This window comes from Hydra vulgaris, chromosome 12 (assembly GCF_038396675.1).
Source record: "Hydra vulgaris chromosome 12, alternate assembly HydraT2T_AEP".
NCBI lineage: Eukaryota > Metazoa > Cnidaria > Hydrozoa > Anthoathecata > Hydridae > Hydra > Hydra vulgaris.
In genome coordinates this window covers 44,380,001-44,405,000 of record NC_088931.1, presented here as the reverse complement: position 1 = coordinate 44,405,000, position 25,000 = coordinate 44,380,001, and the positions used below count along the sequence as shown (strand labels likewise).

The 25,000-nt window shown below is 26.5% G+C and overlaps 1 protein-coding gene across 2 annotated transcripts in view; it reads left to right on the top strand.

Annotated features, from left to right (window-relative positions):
• LOC100204434 (uncharacterized) overlaps window positions 1–25,000 on the top strand; it is a 52,291-nt gene that overhangs the window by 7,048 nt on the left and 20,243 nt on the right. For both annotated transcript variants that reach the window (XM_065813391.1, XM_065813390.1), the window contains exons 2-7: window positions 445–519; window positions 2,208–2,282; window positions 6,932–6,985; window positions 12,188–12,266; window positions 14,997–15,042; window positions 15,689–15,918. In XM_065813391.1, the coding sequence (XP_065669463.1) occupies window positions 467–519; window positions 2,208–2,282; window positions 6,932–6,985; window positions 12,188–12,266; window positions 14,997–15,042; window positions 15,689–15,918 (537 nt within the window). In that variant the 5' untranslated portion in view covers window positions 445–466. The remainder of the gene's footprint in view (window positions 1–444; window positions 520–2,207; window positions 2,283–6,931; window positions 6,986–12,187; window positions 12,267–14,996; window positions 15,043–15,688; window positions 15,919–25,000) is intronic.

Sequence of the window (25,000 nt, the reverse complement as noted above, 5' to 3'; positions counted from 1 at the left end):
TATATATATATATATATATATATATATATATATATATATATATATATATATATATATATATATATATATATACTGTACTATATATATATACTGTACTATATATATATATATATATATATATATATATATATATATATATATATATATATATATATATATACACATATATAAATATATATATATATATATATATATATATATATATATACACATATATAAATATATATATATATATACATACATACATATATATATATATATATACATATATATATATACACACACGCACACACACATATGTATATATACATACATTAGTAGTAAATAGATAAAACGAACTTCTTTGTCTAAACATTAGATTGTTTATTATTTATAATTTATGATTAAGTTTTAAGGTTTTTAAAATTTCTTATAATGCAAAAATTTATTATTTTTATTTTATAGAAAAGTCTATTTCATTAACAAAATGGTTGACATTCATTCAGTTCTTTATCCGTGTGAAACTGGTATCATTCTTAGGTATGTTCACCTATAGCTGTAGGTTTATTATCGTGTTGAATTGAATAACTACTCTAAAATTTAGTTAAAGTATATATTTTTGGGTCTAATCACAATTATTTTCATGCTGGTATTAGATTCAATTTTGATTACAGGTTTGAAATTTGTTTTAAAACTAATATTTTTTTGTTTGTTTGCATTTCTTTACAAATCTCAATGGTTATTAAAATATCAAAAAGTAAAGAAATTGGGTTCATTTTAATTTGCTTAAAAAGTTTATATCTATATAGGATAAGCCTGTTAAGCACTTGTTTGTGTGTGTTGTATGGGTAGTTTAGTATAGTTATAAAACTTTCTTATAATAAATATTGCTATATATCGTTGAATTAGAATTTAACATAAAAGGTTCAGTTAATACAATTACAACTCTTTTGTGAACAAATGCCTATTTATTATTGCAAGAAATCGAATTAAAATGCTTCTGTTGCTAAAGTCATATCTCAATTATAAACTCTTCTATAGCTTGTGGTTCAGACACATTCCTGTCATAGTCTTACAAAATTGATCTCCAGAACTTTCTTCAATTCTCTCTAAACTATCTAATAAGTGTTTGACTGAGTCTTGTTTTTCTTGATTTTTGAGTCTTTGTTCAATAAATTTCTCACATCCCATCTTGAGTAAAACAATCAGACAGTTAATATGGTTTTTAAACCTCTTACTCTACGTCTGACTTGCTAACTGCTGTGACTGAAAGATTTTATGGTGCATTAGATTGAGGCAGTGAGGTTAGGGCTATTGCTCTGGACATATCTAAAGCTTTCAACAAAGTTTGGCATGCTGGTCATCTCCATAAGCTTGTTTATGGTGTATCTGGGAAAATTTTAAAGATTTTCAAATCACTTCTTTCCAACCACTTAATTAAAGTCATCCGCAAAGGCCAACACTTTCTTTATTTCAAGTAACTTCTGGGGTACCTCAAGGTTTTATTCTTGTTCCTGTTTTTTTTTTTTTTTTATCTACATTAATGAAAAAGATCAACCTTTCATCTAAAGTGGCTCTATTTGCTGATTATTCAACTTTATACTCCTATCTTGACAAAAATTCTTCTCTTTTTGATCTTTTTTGAACAAGCAGCCAATCTTGAATCTGATCTCACTTCTGTAACAGATTGGGGCTTGCAGTGGCTTGTGAATTTTAATTTCAATAAAACTCAGTTATTTACTGCAAACAACCATCGCAATACTGTTGACATTCCTATATTGATGAATGGTAACCTTCTCACCGAGTCTTCTTCTTTACATCTTCTTGAATTATTGTTCACAAGTGACCTCTCATATAAACCATATGTACAATCAATTGCTAAATTAGCATCTGCTAAGTTTGCTTCTTTTTATCGTGCTTGCCATTTTCATTCTCCTTAGTAAGTCTCCCGTCAGTCAAGTTAAGTTTTTTTTTAGGCATTTTTTAAAATGTTCTCAAAATATCTAAAGAGCTTTGGCCAAGTTGTCACAACTAAATATTTTATGCGTGGTTAGATAGAGGGTGCAATCACACCTGCTTCCCGACCAAGCCTGGATCTAATATCACTTGTTCACACTAACACAGATTCTTTAGTAGTTCTATATTTAATAAACTTATACAAGTTTTTCTATATATAATTAAGTTCAACAAGTTTTTTGGTTGATATATACATTTTAACTTTTTTTTAGAGAATATCTATTGGTTGGAATGGAAAATCCTCTTTTGGACATTTCTGCAGTTTGTGATGAGAAGTTTCTTTTAAAGTAAATAAAATTTAAAAGTTGACAATTTTTGAAGTAAATTTGCTGATAAAGCTAATATACATATATAAATATATATATGTATATATATATATATATATATATATATATATATATATATTATATATATATATATATATATATATATATATATATATATATATATATATATACATACAGTATGCAAGTATGTTTTTGAAAAATATTCTTTTTTAAAATAAATGATTAAAATACATGTTTATATATCAATATATATATACCAAAATAAAGGTAATTCATTGTAGTTTCATGTTTTGAGCCTGAATTTAAATGAATGAGAAGTGTTTATAGCAAATTATTTATTAAAACAAAATGTCAGATGTAAACAGTTTTGTCGCGATTTATGCTATTATTAATTTTAATGCGAAATTAATACTTTGTGGCTATATTTTTAATTTGTTTAAATAAAACATATCTCAATTAGTAATAAACGATTTATTTAAACTTAAAATTCGTAATGTAAACAACAGAAAAATTATAATTGAAAGAATGAAGAAAGTGTTGAAAGAAATTGAAAATTTAGCTGTTCAGTAGCTTAAATCAGGATTGTCTCTTCGTGAGATAGGACGAGAACTTAATATATCTTATTGTTTAGTCTATAAAATTAAGAAGCGAAACGATATAGAGGAGAAATGCAACAAAAATGGATGCAAGAAAATTTTCACTACTCGAGATCAGAGAACAATTTCTAGATTAATCATGACAAATAAAGCAAAATCAGCACACGATGTAAAGAAACAATTAAATAATGCTCAAGCTACAGTGGTAAGTACTCGAACAGTGCAGAGAGAACTCAAGAGAATTGGATTCAAGGCAAAAAAGAAGATCAAGAAACCACTACTAACACCAAAACATCGTAAACAACGATTGGAATTTAAGTATGAAAACTGGACTTTTGTTGAGTGGATTAACAATTTTTGGACAGACAAAAGCAAAATTAACTTGATTGGCTCTGATGGCATTCCATATGTATGGAAAAAAGCTGGAGAAGGAATTTCTGATCGTGACTTCATTCCAACAGTAAAATATGGCGGCGGAAAGTTGTTGTTTTGGGGATGTTTCTCTTCGTCTGGTGTTGGTAAAATCGTAAAAATTGATGGAATAATGGACGCGAAACATTATGTTGACATTTAAAACAATGGCTATTTGCCTAGTTTACGAGGATGGCGAAAGCAAATTCGTTCGACACTTTTTATGCAAGACAATGATCCAAAGCACAAGGCAAAAATCACATTAGAATTCCTAAATTCGAAGAAATTTAAGATTCTAGAGTGGCCTGCGCAAAGTCCCGATCTTAACCCGATCGAGAATCTTTGGTCTATTGTGAAGAATCAAGTTTATAATTATGAAACAAGAGCAGCCAGTCGACAAGAATTATGGGAACGAGTTGAGTATGTTTGGAGTTCGATAACTGTTGAAGAATGCAAGAAGTTGATTGATAGCATGCCTGCGAGAATTGCAGCAGTCATTAAAAGTCGTGGAGGCTACACAAAGTATTAATTTCACATTAAAATTAATAATAGCATAAATCGCGACAAATTTTTACATCTGACATTTTGTTTTAATAAATAATTTGCTATAAACACTTCTCATTCATTTAAATTCAGGCTCAAAACATGAAACTACAATGAATTACCTTTATTTTGGTATATATATATATATTGATATATAAACATGTATTTCAATCATTTATTTTAAAAAAGAATATTTTTCAAAAACATGTAAACACTTTTGTCGCATACTGTATATGTATGTATAAGTATGTATATATATATATATATATATATATATATATATATATATATATATATATATATATATATATATATATATATATTTATTTATTATATATATATATATATATATTTATTTATTTTATATATATATATTTATTTATTTTATATATATATAAATAATAGTTCAAATGAGTGCTGGACATCATGGGGAGCAATCCACCATTATTCATTTTTTCTGACAAAATGAACATGGTTACTCACTTCATTCTAGTGCGTCATAAGAATGGTCCAAGTGGCAGTATCTATTTTGTCTATCTAATGTTTATAATTTCAGAAATTTTTGCTGGGTTATAAATTACAGCATTATCATCTTGTTAAATCTTACAATTTTTAACTTTTAAAGTTTAAATAAATTGTTACTTTTGATATCAGTGAATAAATGGCTTCTTTTTTGTTTACATTTAAAAAATGATGTCTTTTGTTTCTATCAGAGCACATGTTCTTTTGTATTTCTTTTTTATTTTGTCTTTCTCCGCCTAACCTTTCTTTTAATTATTATTTTTTCGACTTTTAATATTCTTGTTTTTTTCAAATTTATATCTTTTTTGCAAATTGTTTTGTCGAGAGCTAATGCAGTTTGTCAATGCTTTTTTTCTTGACTCCACTTCTGATGTTGATATATTCATGTATTTATCTACTTTTTTGTTTCACCTACATATTTTTTGGAGCAGTTGCTTCTTAATATGTAGGTTCAAGTTTTGTATCAAATTGTTTTGACTTATTTTTTGATGTTAAAAAAGATCTCAAAAATATATTTGATTTAAATATCACTCTGTATTCTTTTTTTTTTCAAAATATCTTTTCAAGTTTGGCAAAAGACATAGTACCGATGGTAAAGAAACTACAAGAAAGTTATTGCACTCTATTAGAAACTATATTGTTCAAAATTTTAGGATTTTTTTTTCAAGTGTCATTTGATTTGGACAACATCTGTTTTTTTGATAAAGTTGAAGGAGTTTTTTAACTGTGTGTGGTGTGAAAATAATTATTCTTATAGGATGCAATTTTTCAGGTTTATGAGCTTTGATTACAACATACATATGAGGTGGGATGGGATCACTGGGATATTATAATTTTATATACTATAATATTAATTTTATATATTACTTGCAGTCTTTACATTTATGTCTTTTGTAGCATATTTGAAGTGTTTTAGTACTAATACAAGCATTTCAGCAAGTTGCTATGTTTGAGTTCTGGTGCAATAAAACGCAATCATCTTTTTCTGCTCACAGAAACGCTCAAGTGTATAAAAGGTTTTCATTTTGTGGAAACATCATTATGTTGTGCTTTGGTAATTTTAGCTTTGAGTTTTATAGCTTTGCCACAGGGTGAATGGTGGAACCCTGCCAACAGCAATTTTATCACTTATGGCTTTTTGTTCTCTTAAGATCTTCTGAATACAAAGTTGATATTTATGGTCTATGGCAGATTTTTTTTATCGACTAAATGTGTCTTTTTAATTGCAGAGATAATAATGGCTGCAGTTAACAATGCAGGAATCTTTTTATATGGTATTCTTAAATTTGCAGCACTTCATTAAGGAATTTGCTGATGCCATGCTCTGTGTCGGGCTCTAAATTTAGCAGTTAAGCTGTAATATGAGTAGATAGTGTGCTAATATGCCCAACCATTACTAGTTTAATGGCAAGATCTGCTTTATCTAATCCATAATTTTTTTTTGTTTAATACATCAGTGGAGTCACTTGAGTAGAAAAATATTATTAACTACAATTTTATAGCTTGGAGGTAAATTCTTTAAAAACCTTTATCCTCTACAATGCAGTATGGCTGCAAATTTGAACAACATCTATTAAAATCAAACACCATCTTTAAACACCATCAACTAGCTTGGTTAGTACTTGACCCTTATAGTTGTTGTGTTTCACTGTTCTTTTCTTTTCAAAACTTTTGCAGAGAGGCCTAAAACAAATTTAAATAATAAAATAAATAAAATGAATTACTAAAATTAGTAATTAACTAATAAATAGTAAGTATTAACTACTAAGTACTAGGAAATTTTTACAGTTTTAAATTAATACACTTTAGTTTTTACTTTTTACTTGTTATTTAAATAAAGAGTAAAAACTCATTAGTATTAATTATTTTAATTTATTAAATATTAGTAGTAAATAATAAATACTAAGTGTTAATTTCATTTAGTTAGAGTTGCCTCAGTTTGAGGCAATTAAGTTAATAAACATGTGTGAACTTCACTGAGTTTTTTCTGTGGCTTTGTTTCACACCTTTGCACTAATTCAACAAAGCTTCTTTTTTCTGAGCATATTTTTTTAGTAGTGCAAAAATGCAATGGTTCTCATGAGAGTAGTTAGAGAGTAGATGAAAAAAGATTTTGTAATCATTTTGATTAGGATTGGAAATTGCAGTTGCTCAAGAAAAAAAACTATGGGTTAGAGTGAGGCTAGAGTTAAAACCAATGAAAAAAAATATGACCTTAAGTCTTTGGCTTGCAGGATTTTTACAAGACAGTTTTAGCATGAATAAAATAAAATGTTACAATGCAGCAGGACACGTGTAAAAGCAGGTTACATGTTACCAGTAATCTTGACATTTTCATATTAGGTTTAATTTTACTATGTTATATTTATTCAAGTTTCTAAATAAAGTTTTTTTTTTTTTATTATTGACTTTCCTAACATTGCAACCAAAAAATGTCTAAATCACAATAATTCTTAAAGGAATTAAGTTATTATAAATAGCTTAAAATTTGTTTATTGTTTCAAGTATGATTATTATCTAATTCATAATTTTTTTTGTTTAATACATCAGTGGAGTCACTTTTTATTATTATTTCAGGTATGATTTGAAATCTGACAGTGCTATTCTTGCTGATGAAAAACATCTTCCATTGTAAGTATTTTTAAAAGCTCAAAGTATTTTGACTTGTTCTTTTTGAATATTTTCAATATTGATAAAAAGCATTAAAAAAAAGATAAAAGGTCCTCAAATTTTAATTTGGGAATAGCTCCTATATAATATATATATATATATATATATATATATATATATATATATATATATATATATATATATATATATATATATATATATATATATATAAATATATTATTAAACACAAAATTTGGTTTTATACTTGTTACAAGTATATGTTTGTAACGTTAATGTTACAAAAATGTATACATAGCAAGCGTTATTTATTGCACCGTGAAAAAATTTAGAGTGTAATAATTTTATTTTTTATTAGTTAAATAATTTTATATTTTATAAGTTAGATGTATCTAATCAAAAACATTTGCATTTAAATCCACACTTTTTTATTATTATTATTTTTTTAAATGCTTTTTAAAAGGGCAACAACCGTGTCTTTTAAAAAGCATTGTAGTTTATTATGCAATTAATTTTTTTTTAATGAAAATGACTTAGTGTTTTTTATTTTAGTTATAATGATAAATATACTTTTGAGAGAAAAAATTATACTTTTGCGAGAGCTATAAATTGCTCCCGTAAACTGTTTTAGGGGAGTGTGGGCGATCGCTTCCCGCCGAGGCCTATATATATATCAGGGTGTTAGCTAGCACAATGGTGCCGCGTATAACGCAGAATTCCCAATGGGCTTAAAATTCCCAAAAGTCAATGACCTTTTTTTTTTTTAAGTGTTTTTTTTTTGAGTTTTTTAGGACCATTTCTAGAAATTTCCCAACATTTTCTAGAACAACAACAATAAAAATTCCCAATACGGCAAAAACGCAATATAAAATTTATTTCTGGCTAACGTCCTGTATATATATATATATATATATATATATATATATATATATATATATATATATATATATATATATATATATATATATATATATATATATATATATATTATATAATGTTATAGTATTAAATGTTTAAATTCAATATTCCATTTTTTTTAATATTTAATATAAAAAAGCTAAGAAGAGAGCTAATGATCTTCTAATTATTATTTAAATTCTGCATAATGTCCTTTATGGACGAACCCTTACACCATCAGGTAATAAATTGTCATTAAAAGAAATGTTTAAAAAACAGAAAAATAGAAAAGGTTTTGAAAATAGTAAACACAAGCTTGTAAATTTCATATTACAAATTTATAGCGAGTTCAATTTTATAATTGATATTAATTTTCTTTATACATAAATTGCATAGCGAAATAAAGTTACACTTACAAAGTCTCAGCAAAAACAACAACAAATTTAATTACAAAAGAATATTATCGCATGCGATTGCATGCTATTGTGGCAAGGAAGAATACCAATAATTGTTTTTTCATTCATAGTCATAAAATGTTATTATGACTATGTTTCATTGAAACATTTAAATTTGCTTTTACGTTTTAAATTCAAGCAAGCAGTGAATCTAGTTTTCTTTTTTTTTTTACTTCTAGTACCAGTTTGTTTAAAATTTTAACAGTTAAAAAATTAGCAAGAAATAAAGTACAAGATTATTATAAGAAATAAAGTACAAGATTAGAATATTGCAAAAAATTATTTGCAAGTTATGAGAAATAAATTTTACAAGCAAGTTGCCAAGAAAATCCCTAAAATTGTTCAGAAAATCCCAATTCTTAAAAAAATTTTTTTCCAAGAGACATTTTTGAAGTTATGCAATTGCATAGTTATACAAATAACTGATTTTATTTCAAGTTTCACTCAATAAATTAGAATTTCTTATGTTATTTTTCTATTAATTTTTAATAATAATTAATTTTCCATAATTTTTAGAATTATTATTAAACTTTAATTTGGCAAACTTTGTTTAGAGAATGGGATTTTTTCACCTTTATATTATTAACTATATTTGTTTATTACATACATTGTTCTTATACTTATTTAGGGGCATACTGTCAGTGCCCATTTTTTGGACCTGTATGTCCTTTAGAACATGTAGTTTTAATCTTGTTCTGATAAATTTTATCTAACCTTGCTTTACTTTCCTGCTGTAAATTTAAAGTTGTTTAAAAAATATTAATTTAGTATAAATTGATATTTTTTCAAATGGTTTAAACTATTTGTTTAAACAATTTGGTTTAAACCTATCAACCCTAGTCGTTTCTCCATGAGGTCTTTATTTTCCAGCTCATCTCTACGTGCAATTTTTTATGTTTAGAATTCATGTTTACTATTTATACCATACACAGTATACATACAATTTATGTACTATATAGAGCATACACAGTATACATAAAATTTAGCATATTTAAGCAACTACATACAAAAGTATATTACAATGATAACAATAAGTTAATGCTGAAACTCCACTGTTGTTTAAAAGGATCAATAAACAATCTACTGTTATTCGGACTGGTTGCCCCCTCTGCTAGCCATCTTATGTACTTTTATTTAAAAAAAGATGTTATGAATGCTTAGAAGAGCTAGGCTGGTAGACAAATCCAAGTGCAACTGCTGAAGTTATTGAAAACAAATTTTTTAGTACAATTTATTGTTTTAGACATTTTAAAACATTAGAATTTTTGAAAAAAAAAAAATTATCGCAATAGCAAATATACCAGTCATAACAAAAATATTCCCATACGCACAATATCATTTTACTAAAATCACACAAACAATATCATTTTACTAAAATCATTTGAAACCAAAGGAAAAAAAAACAAAAGAAACTGAAGTAGTAATGATGACTAAAATTACCAATGAATTTAATAACGAAAAAAGAATGGGAAACAATTCTTTAGTGTTGCTGAACATACCAACATAGAAAAACAAATAAATGAAGAAAATGATAAAAAAAAAACCATTGAAACAATACTAAAAACAGTTTTTGATAAAAAATGCAAAATAATTATTTCATTAGCAACAAAAACCAAAAGACCAGAATGACCACCTGACCTCACCTTATTTAAATTGGTAAAGAAAAAAATTCAAAATTTTATAATTTTAAATTCCAAAAATTTAAAGGATAATATTAATTTCAATGATTTAAAGGATAATATTAATGTTTTTATTGACAAAAACAAAACTGCAATTTAATTAAGATATTATTTTTTTTCGTTTTTATTTTATTTTATTTAGAATTTAAATAAAACATTTTTTAATTTTTTCATTTGCATTTTTTAATTAATTTGTTCAAAATTTATAGAAAATGTTTGTTTAGTTTGAATTTAACTGTTTAATTTAAAATTTAAATAAAAAGTTCTTAATTCGGTTTTTATTTTAATTTTTTTATTTACATTTTAAATAAAAAATTGCCATTTTGAATAAAAATAAAATATTCTTTGTGTCGTTTTTATTTTTATCATTTTATTAAGAATACGTGTTTAATGTTGGTTTTTTAGGGTTTTTTTGTTGTATTATAAAATTTAGAATTTAACCAAAATGTTCGTTCTTATTTTTAATATTTTATATAAAATTTGAATAAATGTTCATTTTGCTGTTGTATTTTTAAATTAATTTTCCACTTTTATTTTAGCTAATTTTTTTTAGAAAATTGAATAAATATGTTTTTCTAAAATAATTTTATTCAGAATATAGATAAAAATGTTTTTTATTGTTTTTATCTTAATAGTTTTATTTAGAATTTAAGTAAATTTTTGTTTTACTGTTTTTAATTTATTTATAATAGCAAATAAAATTAAGTCATTAAATTCTGAGTTTAACAAAAAATTGCCAACTTCAGACACTGTCAAGTCAGCAGTTAGGTTGGCATTGCTGAATTTTGACCCTAACTCTGAGGTTTAGATCTGCTATAAACAATACTTAAAAAAAGATCACAGGTTAGAAGGCTTAGGCCATTTCAAAGTTATAAGGCACCTGGTTAAGCTAAAAATATATTTAATTTATATTATTAATTATTTCGGCTCTTACAATTATACTGTTATACTATAATTAACATGTGGATATTCATATATGAATATGATCAAAAATTGTTCAAATAAATCATAATGAATGATTATAAATTTTGAAAAAATAATTGAACTTATTTCAAATTGTTTTATTTATGCCCTTTTTGTATTTCAATTAAAAAAAATTTCAGAAAATTTTTTTGTTTAATGTTTATTTTAAGCATAGCAAGTTCATTTAAAAATTTTTATTCCATAGTCTAATGATAATATTTTTTGATTTGGTTCAAAATATTGAATGAACAATCACTGGAAGTCAATGATGGCTAACTGCCAAAAACTCAGGCAGTTGTAACATCAACAAAACCACTGAAATTTGCTCAAAATCATAATGCATAAGTATAAAGATCAACTAGGAAAACATACTAAAATAAAATGATTGTGAAAGTAAAAAAGAAAAACAATTTGATAACAAAATATTGTTAAAAAAAGACATTTAAAAACTTTTAGTAGCTATAAGTATATAGATTATGTAATAAAATAAAGTATATTTTTGCATATTAGAATAATTTTTAATATTTTTTTTTTAAAAAAAAAACCTAAAATTAAAATATAATCAAAAATACTGTGAAAATTTTAGTATAAAAGAAGTGAGGTAGTCAACAGAATTTTGGGCGATAATAAAAGTTTTATTTTATGAAACTATTTTAATCAAAAATTTTTTGCAATTATTTCTTAAGAAAACGAAAGTTTAAAAGTTTAAAAAATATTGCTAAATATAACTATTTGTATAGATGTTTATAAAAATATATATTCTGTTTTTATAATTAATAATTATTAATAATTATTCTGTTTTTATAATTAATAAAAATTAATTATTATTTTGCTTTAATAATTAACACATTGTTTTGCATTTTGCAGATAAATGAAAGGTTAGTTTTAAATTTAAACCGATTTTTTTAAACACCAAAATACAGATGGAATACAGAAATACAGAAAAAACAAACCATGTTATTTCACTAATCCATACTAGTACGGGATAAGTCTTCAAGTAGCAACCTTCTAGTATGTGCCCAGCGCTTAACCATCAATCGTCAGAAAATGTCTGGCATGCAATGTGTCAATAATAATTAATAATTATTCTGTTTTTATATTAATAATAGTTAATAACTAGTACATGTCTGGCATGCAATGTGTCAATAATAATTAATAATTATTCTGTTTTTATATTAATAATAGTTAATAATTGTTCTGTTTTGCTTTAGGTATAAAGATATGGTGGACAATTTAAATGTTGAATTTATACCAGGTGGAGCTGCACTAAATAGTATGCGTGTTGCACAGGTCTGTTTTAAAACCTTTTTTTTTGTGTGCAGTATATTTTGTGAATTATGCAGATGATCTAATTTATTTTTCATGTATTTATATGTATTGATATTTTAGAATTATTAATTTAGCAGTTTATCATTTTTTATTTTATTTTATTGTTTTTTAATGGCGAGGCATAAAATTGTGCAAAGTAGAATACATTTTTTATTGCAACAATAATTAATTTTATGACAGTCCTTAACTTTTTTAAATCTAAGACTTTGTTTTACTGGAACAAGAAGGTTAATTTTTATTTGATATTTTTCCAGATGCTCTCTTTGGTATAGAACAATTCCATTTTCTTAGTTTTTTTTTGTAAAAATTCTGTTGTTGTTGTTGTTGCTTGCTTTACCTTTTTTTTTGTGCTTTTTTTCTTTTTCTGCTTCGCTAATTTTTATATCACTAAATAAACAGCTAAAATTATTAAATCATTTTATTAAATATATCTCACACAAACTTAAAGTTTAAAGTGTTAAAGTGAACACCTTTTGATAACTCTTAAAGAATGTTTTATAAACAATAAACAATACAAGATCGTATCATCAATACAATGATATCAATATCAAATGAAAGAGAACAAAGTTTGGCAAAAAGTGTATAGTCAGTTTTGATTGAATAATTTTGTTGATAACGTTTTGTGGTTTATATTGGAGTGTATCTTATTTTTTTAAAAAAAAGTTTAAAGTTCATGGTTTCATCATTGTGTGGTTTAGGTTTCCATAATGCCATTTTCTTATTTAAATAAACATTATGGAAGAGCTGAAGCATTTTTTACAACCGGATGCACTTCCTGGTGATAACCTGTTTTGCAGATTAGAACTGAGTTTTTTTATTGTGACACTATCAATAGGAGAATTACCATTTAAGGTTTACGAGCTCCTCTTATCTTTACCCAAAGTTAGGTAATAATCATAATAATATATATTTAGTCTGTAACTGATAATTCAGCAAGTATGCAAAGTACACTTAGACAGTTATATCATTATTCAGCATAGTTGCATTATTTAAAATCCATTTGTCAAGTTTACTTTAAAAGAATTCACAGAAATAGCATAAACAACATCAGTAGGTAGTCTATTCCAATAAAATAATGTTCCATTTGTTAATAAATTAAAAAAAAAAATCATTGTTTTGCAATTATATTTCATATTGCTATTGCTGATTGATAACTTCTTTTAAAACTTCATTAATTAAATTTACTTTTTCAATTTGATTGAATATCTTGTACATTTGAGTTACCCCGAATCCATCTTACAACTAAAATAGCGAGTTTCAACTTACCTTTTTTTCATAACATTTTTAAAAATAGAAATATTAATCTTGTAGCATGATGCTGAACCTTTTCTAAAATATTTCTGGTCTGCGGTTGTTTCATTTTTAATATTACATTTTACTGTAAGTTACCTTTACCATGACTATGGAGCCTCTCCTGTCCGAATATAGGATCAGTCTTGAGCAGGATGAATCATTAGTTACTTTAAATCAATATTTCTAAAGGACATCAATGATTGGTTGACAGAAATTTATTTTATCTATATATTAAATCACAATATTAAACTACATTTTCTGTTTGGTTGCTACTGTAGTTCACTTCAACATCAGATGTTCAATATGGATATTCAAACATTCTACACAAGTTGTTGACAGGAAGAAATGAATTAGTGCCCAGAAAATTTTGATTTTGGTTCCAGTTTTAGCTGTAACTTTTGGTTTTTGACAAAACTAGTAATATGTTCAGGCTTTACATTATTATTGGTTTTAGTCAAAATTTAAAAAGATGCAATTAAAATAAATTATTAAAATAAAAAATTATTGAATGATTTTGCATAATTCTATTAAAATAATAAAAAATTATTAAAAAAGTTGAAACTTTTTTCTTTTCAACTTTTTTAATGATATATTAATTTTTTTCACTAATAACCCTGCATTATTGTATTTTTCTCACTGGTAATACTGCATTATTGTACTTTGGTACTAACTATAACAGTTGTTAACTTAACTGTAATAAAACTTGTTTTAAAAAATATTATATTAACTTGTTTTAAAAAACAAAAATAATGAAAATAAGTTTACAACTTTTTTGAAAAGTTGTAAACTTATTTTCATGTTATATATAAAAATTTTTTTTTTTTTTTTAATTGCTCAAAAAGTGATTTTAAACATAGAAATTGTTGTTTATAATATTTACTAATAAATATACAATGTATTACTTAATGTTTCCAAAATTTAAGCTAGATAAACTTTTTTACTTTAATTATAAATAATTATTTGTAAACAGTATACAAGTTAGTTACAATAGAAAGTTGTTGTAACTAATTTATATACTGAAGAAGTATAAATCTATGATTTTAGTGTGGTCTAGACTTGTGATTTTAATGTGGTCTAGGCCTATGATTTTAATGCGACAAATGACAAATTATGACATTGAATTGACACAAAATTGTGACAGTGAATTATGACAAATACTACTAGATAATGTTTTTAAACAAGTCTTTTTCTTATTTTTCATCTTCATTCATTCATTTTTTAAATTATTTAGTAAAATTTAAAAAAATGAATAAATTCTTTTAAAAGCAAATGTTGGCAGTTTTGAAAATAATTTACTTATTTAAAAGAATACTGGTTTCTTCAAATATTGTTAGTATTTTAAGTTTTTAATAGATCCTTTTAAAGGCAAGTATTTTTACTTATTTTTATTAATTTTAGTGGATTCTTCAGAAACCAAATGTTGTCAGTTATTTTGGCTGTATCGGTATGTATATATGTATTTTAAAATGATTTGTATTTTGTGTTATAAAAAATGTTTTTATAAACTGTATTTCTGAGGGCAATACAGCTTCTTTTTAAGGTAATTTCATAAATTTAAATTTATAGAGTTTGTTTCAAAAATGATTACAGGTAGTTCCAAAAATTATTACAAGTGGTTTCAAAAGCTAATAACCTTTTATTGGATTTACTAATATAGAAAGTGTTAAAAATAAATGAAAATTGATTCTTATAATTTTTTTACTTTAAGTTTTAAAAGAAATCTAAAATAAATAGGTCCAATTTTAATCACTCCAAGTGTTTAAATTGAAGTTGAAAAGCAGTTTAAAACAGTGTTACTGAGTACTCTTAGTTAAGTATATTTTTAAGTGAAGATGCTCTTTACGAACATACTTAAACAAGTAACAATATTTGTAATTAAGCACATTAATTATGCCATATTGTACTTGAATATTGTCACATTTTTATTTGAAAATAATAATGGCATATTTAAATTTAAAATAATATTGGCATATTTTATTTAAAAATAATATTGGATTATTTAAATTTAAGTACAATTTATGCACATTTATAATTAAATTGTTTTAGTTAAATATTTTTGTTAAAAATCTAATGTTAAAATTTTTTTTAAGGTGATGATGATTATGGTAGAATATTAGTAAACAAAGCGTATGAGGCTGGCGTTAATATCCAGCCACAAATAAACAAGGAGTACAGCACAGGAACATGTGCAGTATTAATTACTGGAACAAAGCGTTCGTTAGTTGCGAATCTTTCAGCTGCTAATCAGTTTAAAAGAACTCATTTTGACAACAAAGAAAACTGGGATCTAGTGGAGAAAGCAGAATATTTTTATATAGGGGTTTGTTATTAGTTTAATTTTTTTTAAATAGAATTCAATAAAAAAAAATTAAATTATTTAAAATAATAACTTAGCTATATGATTTAGAAGTTTAGGAATTCTAAAATTCATAGAAAAAAAACAATGTTTAAACAATACTTTTTCTACATCTGACTTTAGCTATTTAAAAAGTTTTTGTTTTTTGATAATATTAAATTTAATTTTATTTGAATATAATTTAAAACTTAATTTCATACTTTTATTATTTAGCATACATAGTTTTGCTATGTATACCTAATACACTATTTATTTAGCATACATAGTTTTGCTATGTATACCTAATACACTATTTAATTACTTTAGCGTACATAGTTTTGCTATGTATACCTAATACACTATTTAATTACTTTAGCGTACATAGTTTTACTATGTATACCTAATACACTATTTAATTACTTTAGCGTACATAGTTTTACTATGTATACCTAATACACTATTTAATTACTTTAGCGTACATAGTTTTACTATGTATACCTAATACACTATTTAATTACTTTAGATTTATGCTACTTATTTATTTAAAAAAAAAAAACAACAACTACAAAACACTTAAAATAAAGTTTTTACTTTTGTAAAAACTGTTTTGAAGCAAAAATACATTAATGGTGTCATAGTATTTTATTTAAAATACTTAAATGTACTAGATTATCTAAATTATATCAACCAGCAAATTTTATTAATATAATTGAAATAAGTTTATTTCATTAATAACTAAGATTAGGGCTGTCCAGAAATTATTACACAACCCAGAACATAGCCTAGTGAAGTTTTTCCCATTATACTATCAATTCTTTATTGAAAAACATTTTTTACAGATTTATTTTAAGTCTTCTAGGGGTTGCTCAAAGCTCTTGAACATTTTAACTAAAATATAACAGAAAATGTATTAAAACGCTATCTTACTTTTGTTCTTACTTGGTTAAGACCACTTGAGTAAGCTCAAGTTACTTGAGTAAGCTCAATTAAATTTATTAAAGTAATTATGGAAATTGTTATTTTTTATATAGTTGTAATATGATGCACAACTTGTGCATGTTTGTTTACGTTCTACATATATTTCTGGAAAATAATTCAATATTTTCATAGTTTTTAAGGTCCAAAATGAGGAAAAATGTCGAAATTGTCACTTCAAGTTAGTAAGTTCAAGTTATTAGTTTCAAATGTTTAGTGTTTTTTTGTCAAAACTTGGAAACAGCTTCCGATGTTGTTCCACACCTTGCAATAGCCATGCTCTCTGTTGTTCATCTGTTGTTATTATTGTTGCAAAATCTGAGATTAGTTTGACGCCTCGTTCCGCAGCATCGTTGACAACTTTTACTGTTCGAACAAACTTTTCAGCAACTTGGAAGTCTTCATCTGCTGCCCATTGATTCACTGGTTTAGCAAGCCAATCTCTTCTGATGTTGAGATTCTGAAACAACAGATGTGACTCCGGTCCTAAAAGACTCTTCAATGTTGTGTTGCGTTTGATTTGTCTAAAGATTGGTTTACCCATTTGGAAGTTTTCAGGCACTGCTATTGTCCACAATTTGTTTGCTATTTCTTGCTTAACATGGTCACTCATTTTAGGATGATGACTAAATAAAGCAAAAGGAACAACTTCTTCAGTGAGGTACCATCGATGGTTGTTTAGTTTGGCTACCACAACATCTGCAATTTCTCTGTCTACATTGCGGAAATCCATCATGTCATGAATGAGTTCTAGATCGTTTACGGGAGCATCGGCTCCAATACTGGCTTGCATCCATGCTGAGGTGTAAAAAAGAGCCAAGAATCTGTTTATACGTTTCAGTTTAGTCACAGTTTCCTTGTCGTATTTCATTGCTTTTAAAAACATGAACATCTTCCCAGCATATATGTTGCAAGCCATCCAACGAGCCTGATGTATGGCTCCAGGTTTGAGGAAATGGGTACCACGAGGTGGTGTTTCACCCACCTCGTGGTACGATTCCTTAATGATGATTCCTTGCTATTGAGCAGCATTTTTAAATTTTCAATGACTCGTTCTTTAACTTCTAACAACCATGGATTTTCAATTTTCAGCAACTGGATAGGTGATTGCTTATCGAGACCTGACCATGCCTCTTTGAAGGTAGCAAACATTTTGTTTTCTGGTCCTCTGATTTCACCAAACAGTGATTTCCAAACAGCGCTAGCTACAAGTTCAAGGATATGGTGACGACAAGCAAGATAAAATAGCATTTTATCAACAAAGTTCTTCGATAGGTTTAGCTGCACCCTTATGGACCCCACTGTTGCTTGCTGTATTATCAAATACTAAAGCGACAACTGATTCTTTTAATCCCCATGCTTCTAAGAGATCAGTAGTTGTGGCACACCCAGCAATTTTCCTGATGAAAATTCTGGTGAACCTGACAGAAGAATTGCTAGATGTTCAAACTTATCACCAAGAGAGTCTTGTAGTAACTCTTGTAGTAAAGAGAGTCTGCAGTAACTTTCCATCCCAGTGCATGGCACCAAATTAAGGTGGTTTTTCCTTTATTTTCTCCATTATGTTTTCTGCAATGTGCTGTCTGTTTGACATTCGCTTTCGACGTGTTGTTGAATGGGATACATTGAAGTCGTCTAGATTGCCACCCGCTGCTTTTATTATAGCTAAAACTATCATTGTAGTTTGATTGTCGGACAACTTTAACCGATTGCTGCTGTCGTTAACTCGTCACATTCCATAATTTTTCTGGGAACTTGAAGTGTAACAAATTCTTGAAACTCTATTTTTTCAATAATGTGATCTGGCTCAAAATCCGGATCAATTTCCGTACAACCAACTTGTGCATCATCCTCGGACTCTTCAAAAAATTCATTTCCTTCTAGCTCTGCAGCTGCTCTTTTCTCTAGTCTTTCTGTTTCTTTTTCTTGTCGTTGTTGCTGCTGTTCAATTCTGGTCAGAAACTGTAAAGCCTTTGCTTCAAAAATTTTATCCTGGCCATTCATACTAGACTTTCTTTCATGTTTCTGATCAAGATAAAACGCAATGTCATCATCTTTGTGTTTCTGAGATAGAAGTCTAGATTTTCTCATGTCAACAATTGCATCTGGAGCACCAATGTCGAAAAGCATATCAAGCTCTGAGATGAAGTTTTCTCGTTTATTACCAGGGCCGGTGGCACGACTTCTATTTTTTTTAAACTGGTCCATTCATTCCATAATCCAAGAACATCAAACATACAGTTTTGTCTTACTTTGGTTTTGATGCGAGCCATGTGCCAAAAATCTGCAACACTGTCTGCAACGATGTAAGAAATTTCTTCATTCTTAACACTGTTACCAACACTATCAGGATCATGTCTCAGATATAAAACATACTTCATCACCTGTCTGCGTGTAGGTAACTTTGCTCCTGTAATTGATGAACATGGCTGACCAATCAACCAAAAATTTGTACTAGTTCTAGTGGTAGGTTTTGAAGATGACGGAGTTGCGGGAACACTCGAAGGTAATGGCGAAGACGGTATAATTGGGTTTGTCACTTTTAATTCTTTTCCACTCCTAGTCAACATTTTCTATTTTTTCTAAACAAAAATGCAAAATTGTATGTACCCAATCATTGCATGCAGGTAAAATAAATAACTATTATAACAAAAACATTATTTCCTATGTGTTTTAGAAAATGACATACAATTTGTTTGATTTGGGTCAAAATTGGGTCAAAATAGTGTAAAATTAAAAAAAAAATACTCACAATAACTTAAATAATCATCAACTTATCAATTGGCATCCATAACTTAATTAATCAATAACTTAAATTGATCAATTTCAACATTTTTCGACAGTTATACTAAAAATAACATAGCGTTTTTGTACATTTTCTGTTAAAATTTACTTAAAATGTTCAAGTGCTTTGAGCAACCCCTAGACTTTAAATAAATCTCTAAAAAATGTTTTTCAATAAAGCATTGATAGTATAATGGGAAAAACTTCACTAGGCTATGTTCTGGGTTGTGTAATAATTTCTGGACAGCCCTAAACTAAGATATGAATTTATTTTAGAAAATAAAAATTTAAAGGTGTTGTAAGAATTAATTAAACAGATTTTAATCAAAGAATATTACTTGGTTATTAGTTTTAAAACTCAAAAATTTGCATTAATATCTGTAAAATAGTCTTGGCCACACTTGTAGAAGTAAAAAAACAAAGATCATTTAATATGAAATCATCCAGACCATGTCACCCTTACATCTCAAAATTGGCTGGTTTTTACTTTATATGCAGTTTATCATAAATAAATGATAATATTAAAAATATTAATTAAAAATACATATTAACTTTTGAAATATTATCATTTAAAATAATACTAACAGTGATAATCTGTAACAATAACAAAACTACTTTGACATAAAGTTTCTTGATAATGGTTTTTGAGAATTTCTTGAAATTTGGAACCCTAGCTCAAAAGTCTTTCTTGTGCACTGTGAGAAAGATCTTTCTTGTGCACTGCACAAAAAATCTTTCTTGTGCGCTGTGAGAAAGATCTTTCTTGTGCACTGTGAGAAGGATCTTTCTTGTGCACTGTTAGAAGGAATGGTATGACAAACAAATTTAAAAGAAGAATATAGTTCAATAAGATTCATGTGTTGATATCATGAGAAATTCTATGGCAAATATTAAAAAAAAATCACATGTTGCAATCTTTTTGGAACACACAAAGGAATAAAACAATGAATTAATAAGTAAAATATAGATAAAGTAATCAAGTAATTTTTATAATTTTCAGTTACTTTCAAAAGCTTATTTAAACTTTTTTTTTCAGACAATATATAGATTTCACTTGACTTTAAAAGGATTTTAAAAGAAAATAATATATATCTAACCTCAGAAATTTTGCAGCTGGTGTTACAAAAAAACAGTAGAAGACTTCACAGTAGAAATGGGAATCAAAAAGTGAGAAAAAGTATAAGTACCTTTAAATACCTTTAAAGAATTGATTTAACAAACCAGATTAAAAATTCTTATAAAGCACAAAATGCAGCAAAAAAAAGTTTGAGGATACTATAGAGTTGCAAAAATGGTTTTATTAACATATATTAAAAAAGTTTCTTTAACAACAGAAACAAACAGCACCATTTCTAACAATAACATAAAAAAAGATAATCTATTTTAATGTATGAAATCAAAAATGTATTTTGACAAAATCACCATCAAGTGCAAATGTTAACACATACAGAGTCTTCAACACGTAAAAAGATATCAATTTACTTTAAATTGTCTAAGTATCTTGTTTAAACTTCAATAAAAGTTAAACATAAGCATGTGATTTTATCATTGCCAGGTTAAAAAATTTGAAACTAGAAATAGTCAAATTAGTGATTAACTTTTATCTTATTTTAAGTAACAAGTTTTCAAGAATGATGCCAGGAAAAAAAGATTTTGTTAGTATTAGGAAAACAAACATGTTAAAAAAACCTTATTACTACTCCATCTTAATGTATTTCATTTTGCATTTAAAAAAGACCTAATTTAAGGTCAGTTTATCAAATTTTTTTACTCTAAAACCTGGTGAATTACAACTGTTGCATCAGATTCTCACAATGTGTGTGCGCATCTTCACTAAAATACAAATATGAACCTTTAAATTCTTATCTTCTAAATCCAAAAATTTGATACTAATTTGTAACAACAAAACTGTTTACACTGATTTGAAACAATAACAAAATGTTTAAAATTTTTTTTTTACTTTTTTTTTGTAACATTAATTTTTTTTTTCTTTTTTTTTTCAACGTGGGGATTGGGTTAGGGAGTAACTCCCTTGCCCCTCCTTTTGAGTATATAAAACCTAAACCATTCACTAAATAATGTCACTAAAAATGGCTTTAAAAATATTTCACATAATTTATGCTTGAAATTTCTTAAAAGTTGTTATTGTTAAGTACATAGTTTGATTGAGTATTAGAGGGACAAAGCATGAGTTTTGTTTAGTAGACCTAAGAAAAAGTAATGATATACAATTAAAATTTATTTGGATGATTTTATATGAAATGACCCCACACTGGATTAGAAAGAAAACATAAATAAAATTGTTGTTAAATTTTGTTATTAAACTTTGAATTCATAATTTAAAAAGATACAACAACAAAGAATTAACACATCAAAAAAATATTTTATTAACTCTTGTCCTTAAATCTCTGTTCAAACTTAAATCAAAAAAATATTTTATTAATTTAGTTGATTAAATCACTTTGATCAAAAATATATTTTATTAACTCTCTTACTTAAATCTCTGTTCTCACTTTAATAATAATCTAAAATAGATTAATGTAATCTAATAAAACATTTTTAAGAAAATTTGAAATATTAAAAATATTTTAGAAAATTTGAAAGCATTGTTTGAAAGAAATTTTGAAAGCAAGTTTAAAAAAAAAAGACTAAAAACATACAAAAACCAAAAGTGTAAAAATTAGTATAATGGGTAGAAATTTTATATCATTATGCCTTACTACTGTTTCTTAAGTAATCTTTTCTTTATCGTTCTTTAAATTTTTTTTGAACTGTTTGTAGTTATTTACAAGTTTGCAGGGCAATGGGTATTAAATACTGATTGGTGGTCCTCAATTTTTTTCATCGAATATTATTATATATTCCTGTCATAATCTTACAAAAGCGTTCTCCAGAACTCTCTTCAATTCTCTTTAAACTATTTAATAAGTGCTTGACTTAATTTTGTTTTCTTGTTTGCTGGAAAATGGCATCTTTAACTCTGGAGAGCATTCTGACCCCTCAACCTATCATCCAATTAGTACTGCCTGCCCTAACCAAACCCTCAGTCGATGTAGCAACACTCCCTTGTAGCAGTAGGCTATAAGTTAGTCGATGTAGCAACACTCCCTTGTAGCAGTAGGCTATAAGTTAGTCGATGTAGCAACACTCCATGCATGTTTTACAGTAGAAAAATTAAAAAAAAACATTCCGAATGTTTTTATTTTTAAAAAATAAAATAAAAACATTCAGAATTTTAAGTCTTTTAATTTGGATTTTTGTGGTTTTTTAAAAAAACATTATATTTAATTAGTTTCCTCAATTAAATAAATTTGTTATAATCTAACCTTAATTTTGTCAAGTTAAAAACCATTGACAAGCTACAAGCTGTTTTTTACCACAAACTGTATATTTAACGCATTTACTATAAGTGTATATATATGGCCAATTTCATAGTTCAGTAATGCATCATGCGGAGAGATTTTTTTTAATAAAAATTTTTGTAACTCTAAAATAATTTTTTATTACTCTAAATCAATCTTGAATTAAAATTTTATGATATAAATTAAACACAATTGTATTAACCTAACACTGACACATAACAAAAATTAAAACATGAGTTCAGTGATGCAATGCAGAAAAAAGCGTTTTTTTATCCGCATACTTTTTAATAGAGTTTTCGCTGAAATTTTAATTTTTGCTAGACTAATTAGATTTTTTGTTGTAATTTATTCATTTGGAAATAAGGCAGTCATAAAAATAGCCACAAACAACAAAGTTTTCATATCGTTTATTTTACAGAAAAAAACTTCAGTGATGCAACATTCAGTGACAAAACAAAAAAATGGAATTAAAATCATTTTAAAAAGTATTGTTAATTTGTAATAATTTTTAATTATACTCAGGTGAAAATAGTATTAGAACAACGTTATCATTCTGAACATAAAAATAATGTGATTTTGATATATCTTTGGTTTTTCTTGAATAACTTAAAATTGAACTGAATCCAAGTTTATTTTTTTGTTGTCTTGTATTACTTTCTGACATATGAATTACAGATATTTGCAAATCTTGCATTGAATAGATTTAACTCTCAGCTTATTCGCTTAATAGTAGGTCCGATTCCGTCAACCATTCCTTTCCCATATGTCGCTGCAAAGAAATGCTAGAAGAATTTTTTCTGAAAATGTTTTTCAAACACAGCCATAATGCTTTTGTTTTTGAACTGAGAAGTGGCTTAATTGCTGAACATGTGTACTTCTTTGACTCAATAAGGAATAAAGCAAAGGATTTTGTCAATGTACGGTATAACTAAAGACTTTGTATGATCAGTTGAATCAGAAACTATGGCAAATGTTTTGGCTTAATGTTCCAGACTGCAAGGGTCATGATAGAAACTTGATTTTGACCAAAATGAGCCGCTTGCGGTTGATTTTGATGGAAACACCTAGTGTTTTCAGCCCAGTCAACTTGGATTACCGCAATTTCAGAATTAATACTCATCGAAACTTCCTTCAGTTTCTTTAAAATTGTTGATTGGTTTTTTTTTACAAATGCGTATTTAACGAACTTATCACGCATGATATGTGTTCGATAAGTTCAGTAACAGTAGACTTTTGAAAATTTTTTAATGTTTGCATATGTTTTAGTTTTAGGCTTTCTCCACTTTTCCCAGGATACTTCAAAACCAAATGTATTAATAGTTTGCAAGTGTTTATTGAACTGTTTCATATCTTTGCATGCAACGCATTTGTCAAAGGCGCAATCGTATGTGTACGATTCACAAATAAAGTTATTTCTCATTTCAGATCCAACTTTGATTGACGATGCTTGAATTAATTTTGTTAATGTATCTAAGGCAAATCACATATTTTCATGCAAACTACAAACACAAACATTATGCGGAAATTTTGTAACTGATTTCACATTGCATGGACGAAGGTCGCAAAATTTGCTCAGTCCAATTTTTATGTGCTGATGCTTTTCCTTGAATAACTCAAAAGCTTTTTTTAGTGTACAATATAAATGACGTATCTGAATATTGTTTGCTTTTCCATTAGATAATTGAATTCAAGTGACATCTTTTTTGTTTGGTGATATTTGGGAAACTTCATCTTCATTATAAAAGTTTACAACTGCTAAAACATCACTTTCAGAAAGACCATACAACTTTGAACATGCTGGAGGTAGACCCGAATTATCTTTACAAGCAGAGCTATTTGAAAGAATAGAAAGAATTTCAGATTGTTTCTTTTTTGAAGTTGGTAGTGCTTTTAAAACTTTTTTCAATGCTTTTTCTCTTTGTTGAACATTTTTAAAAGATGAACTA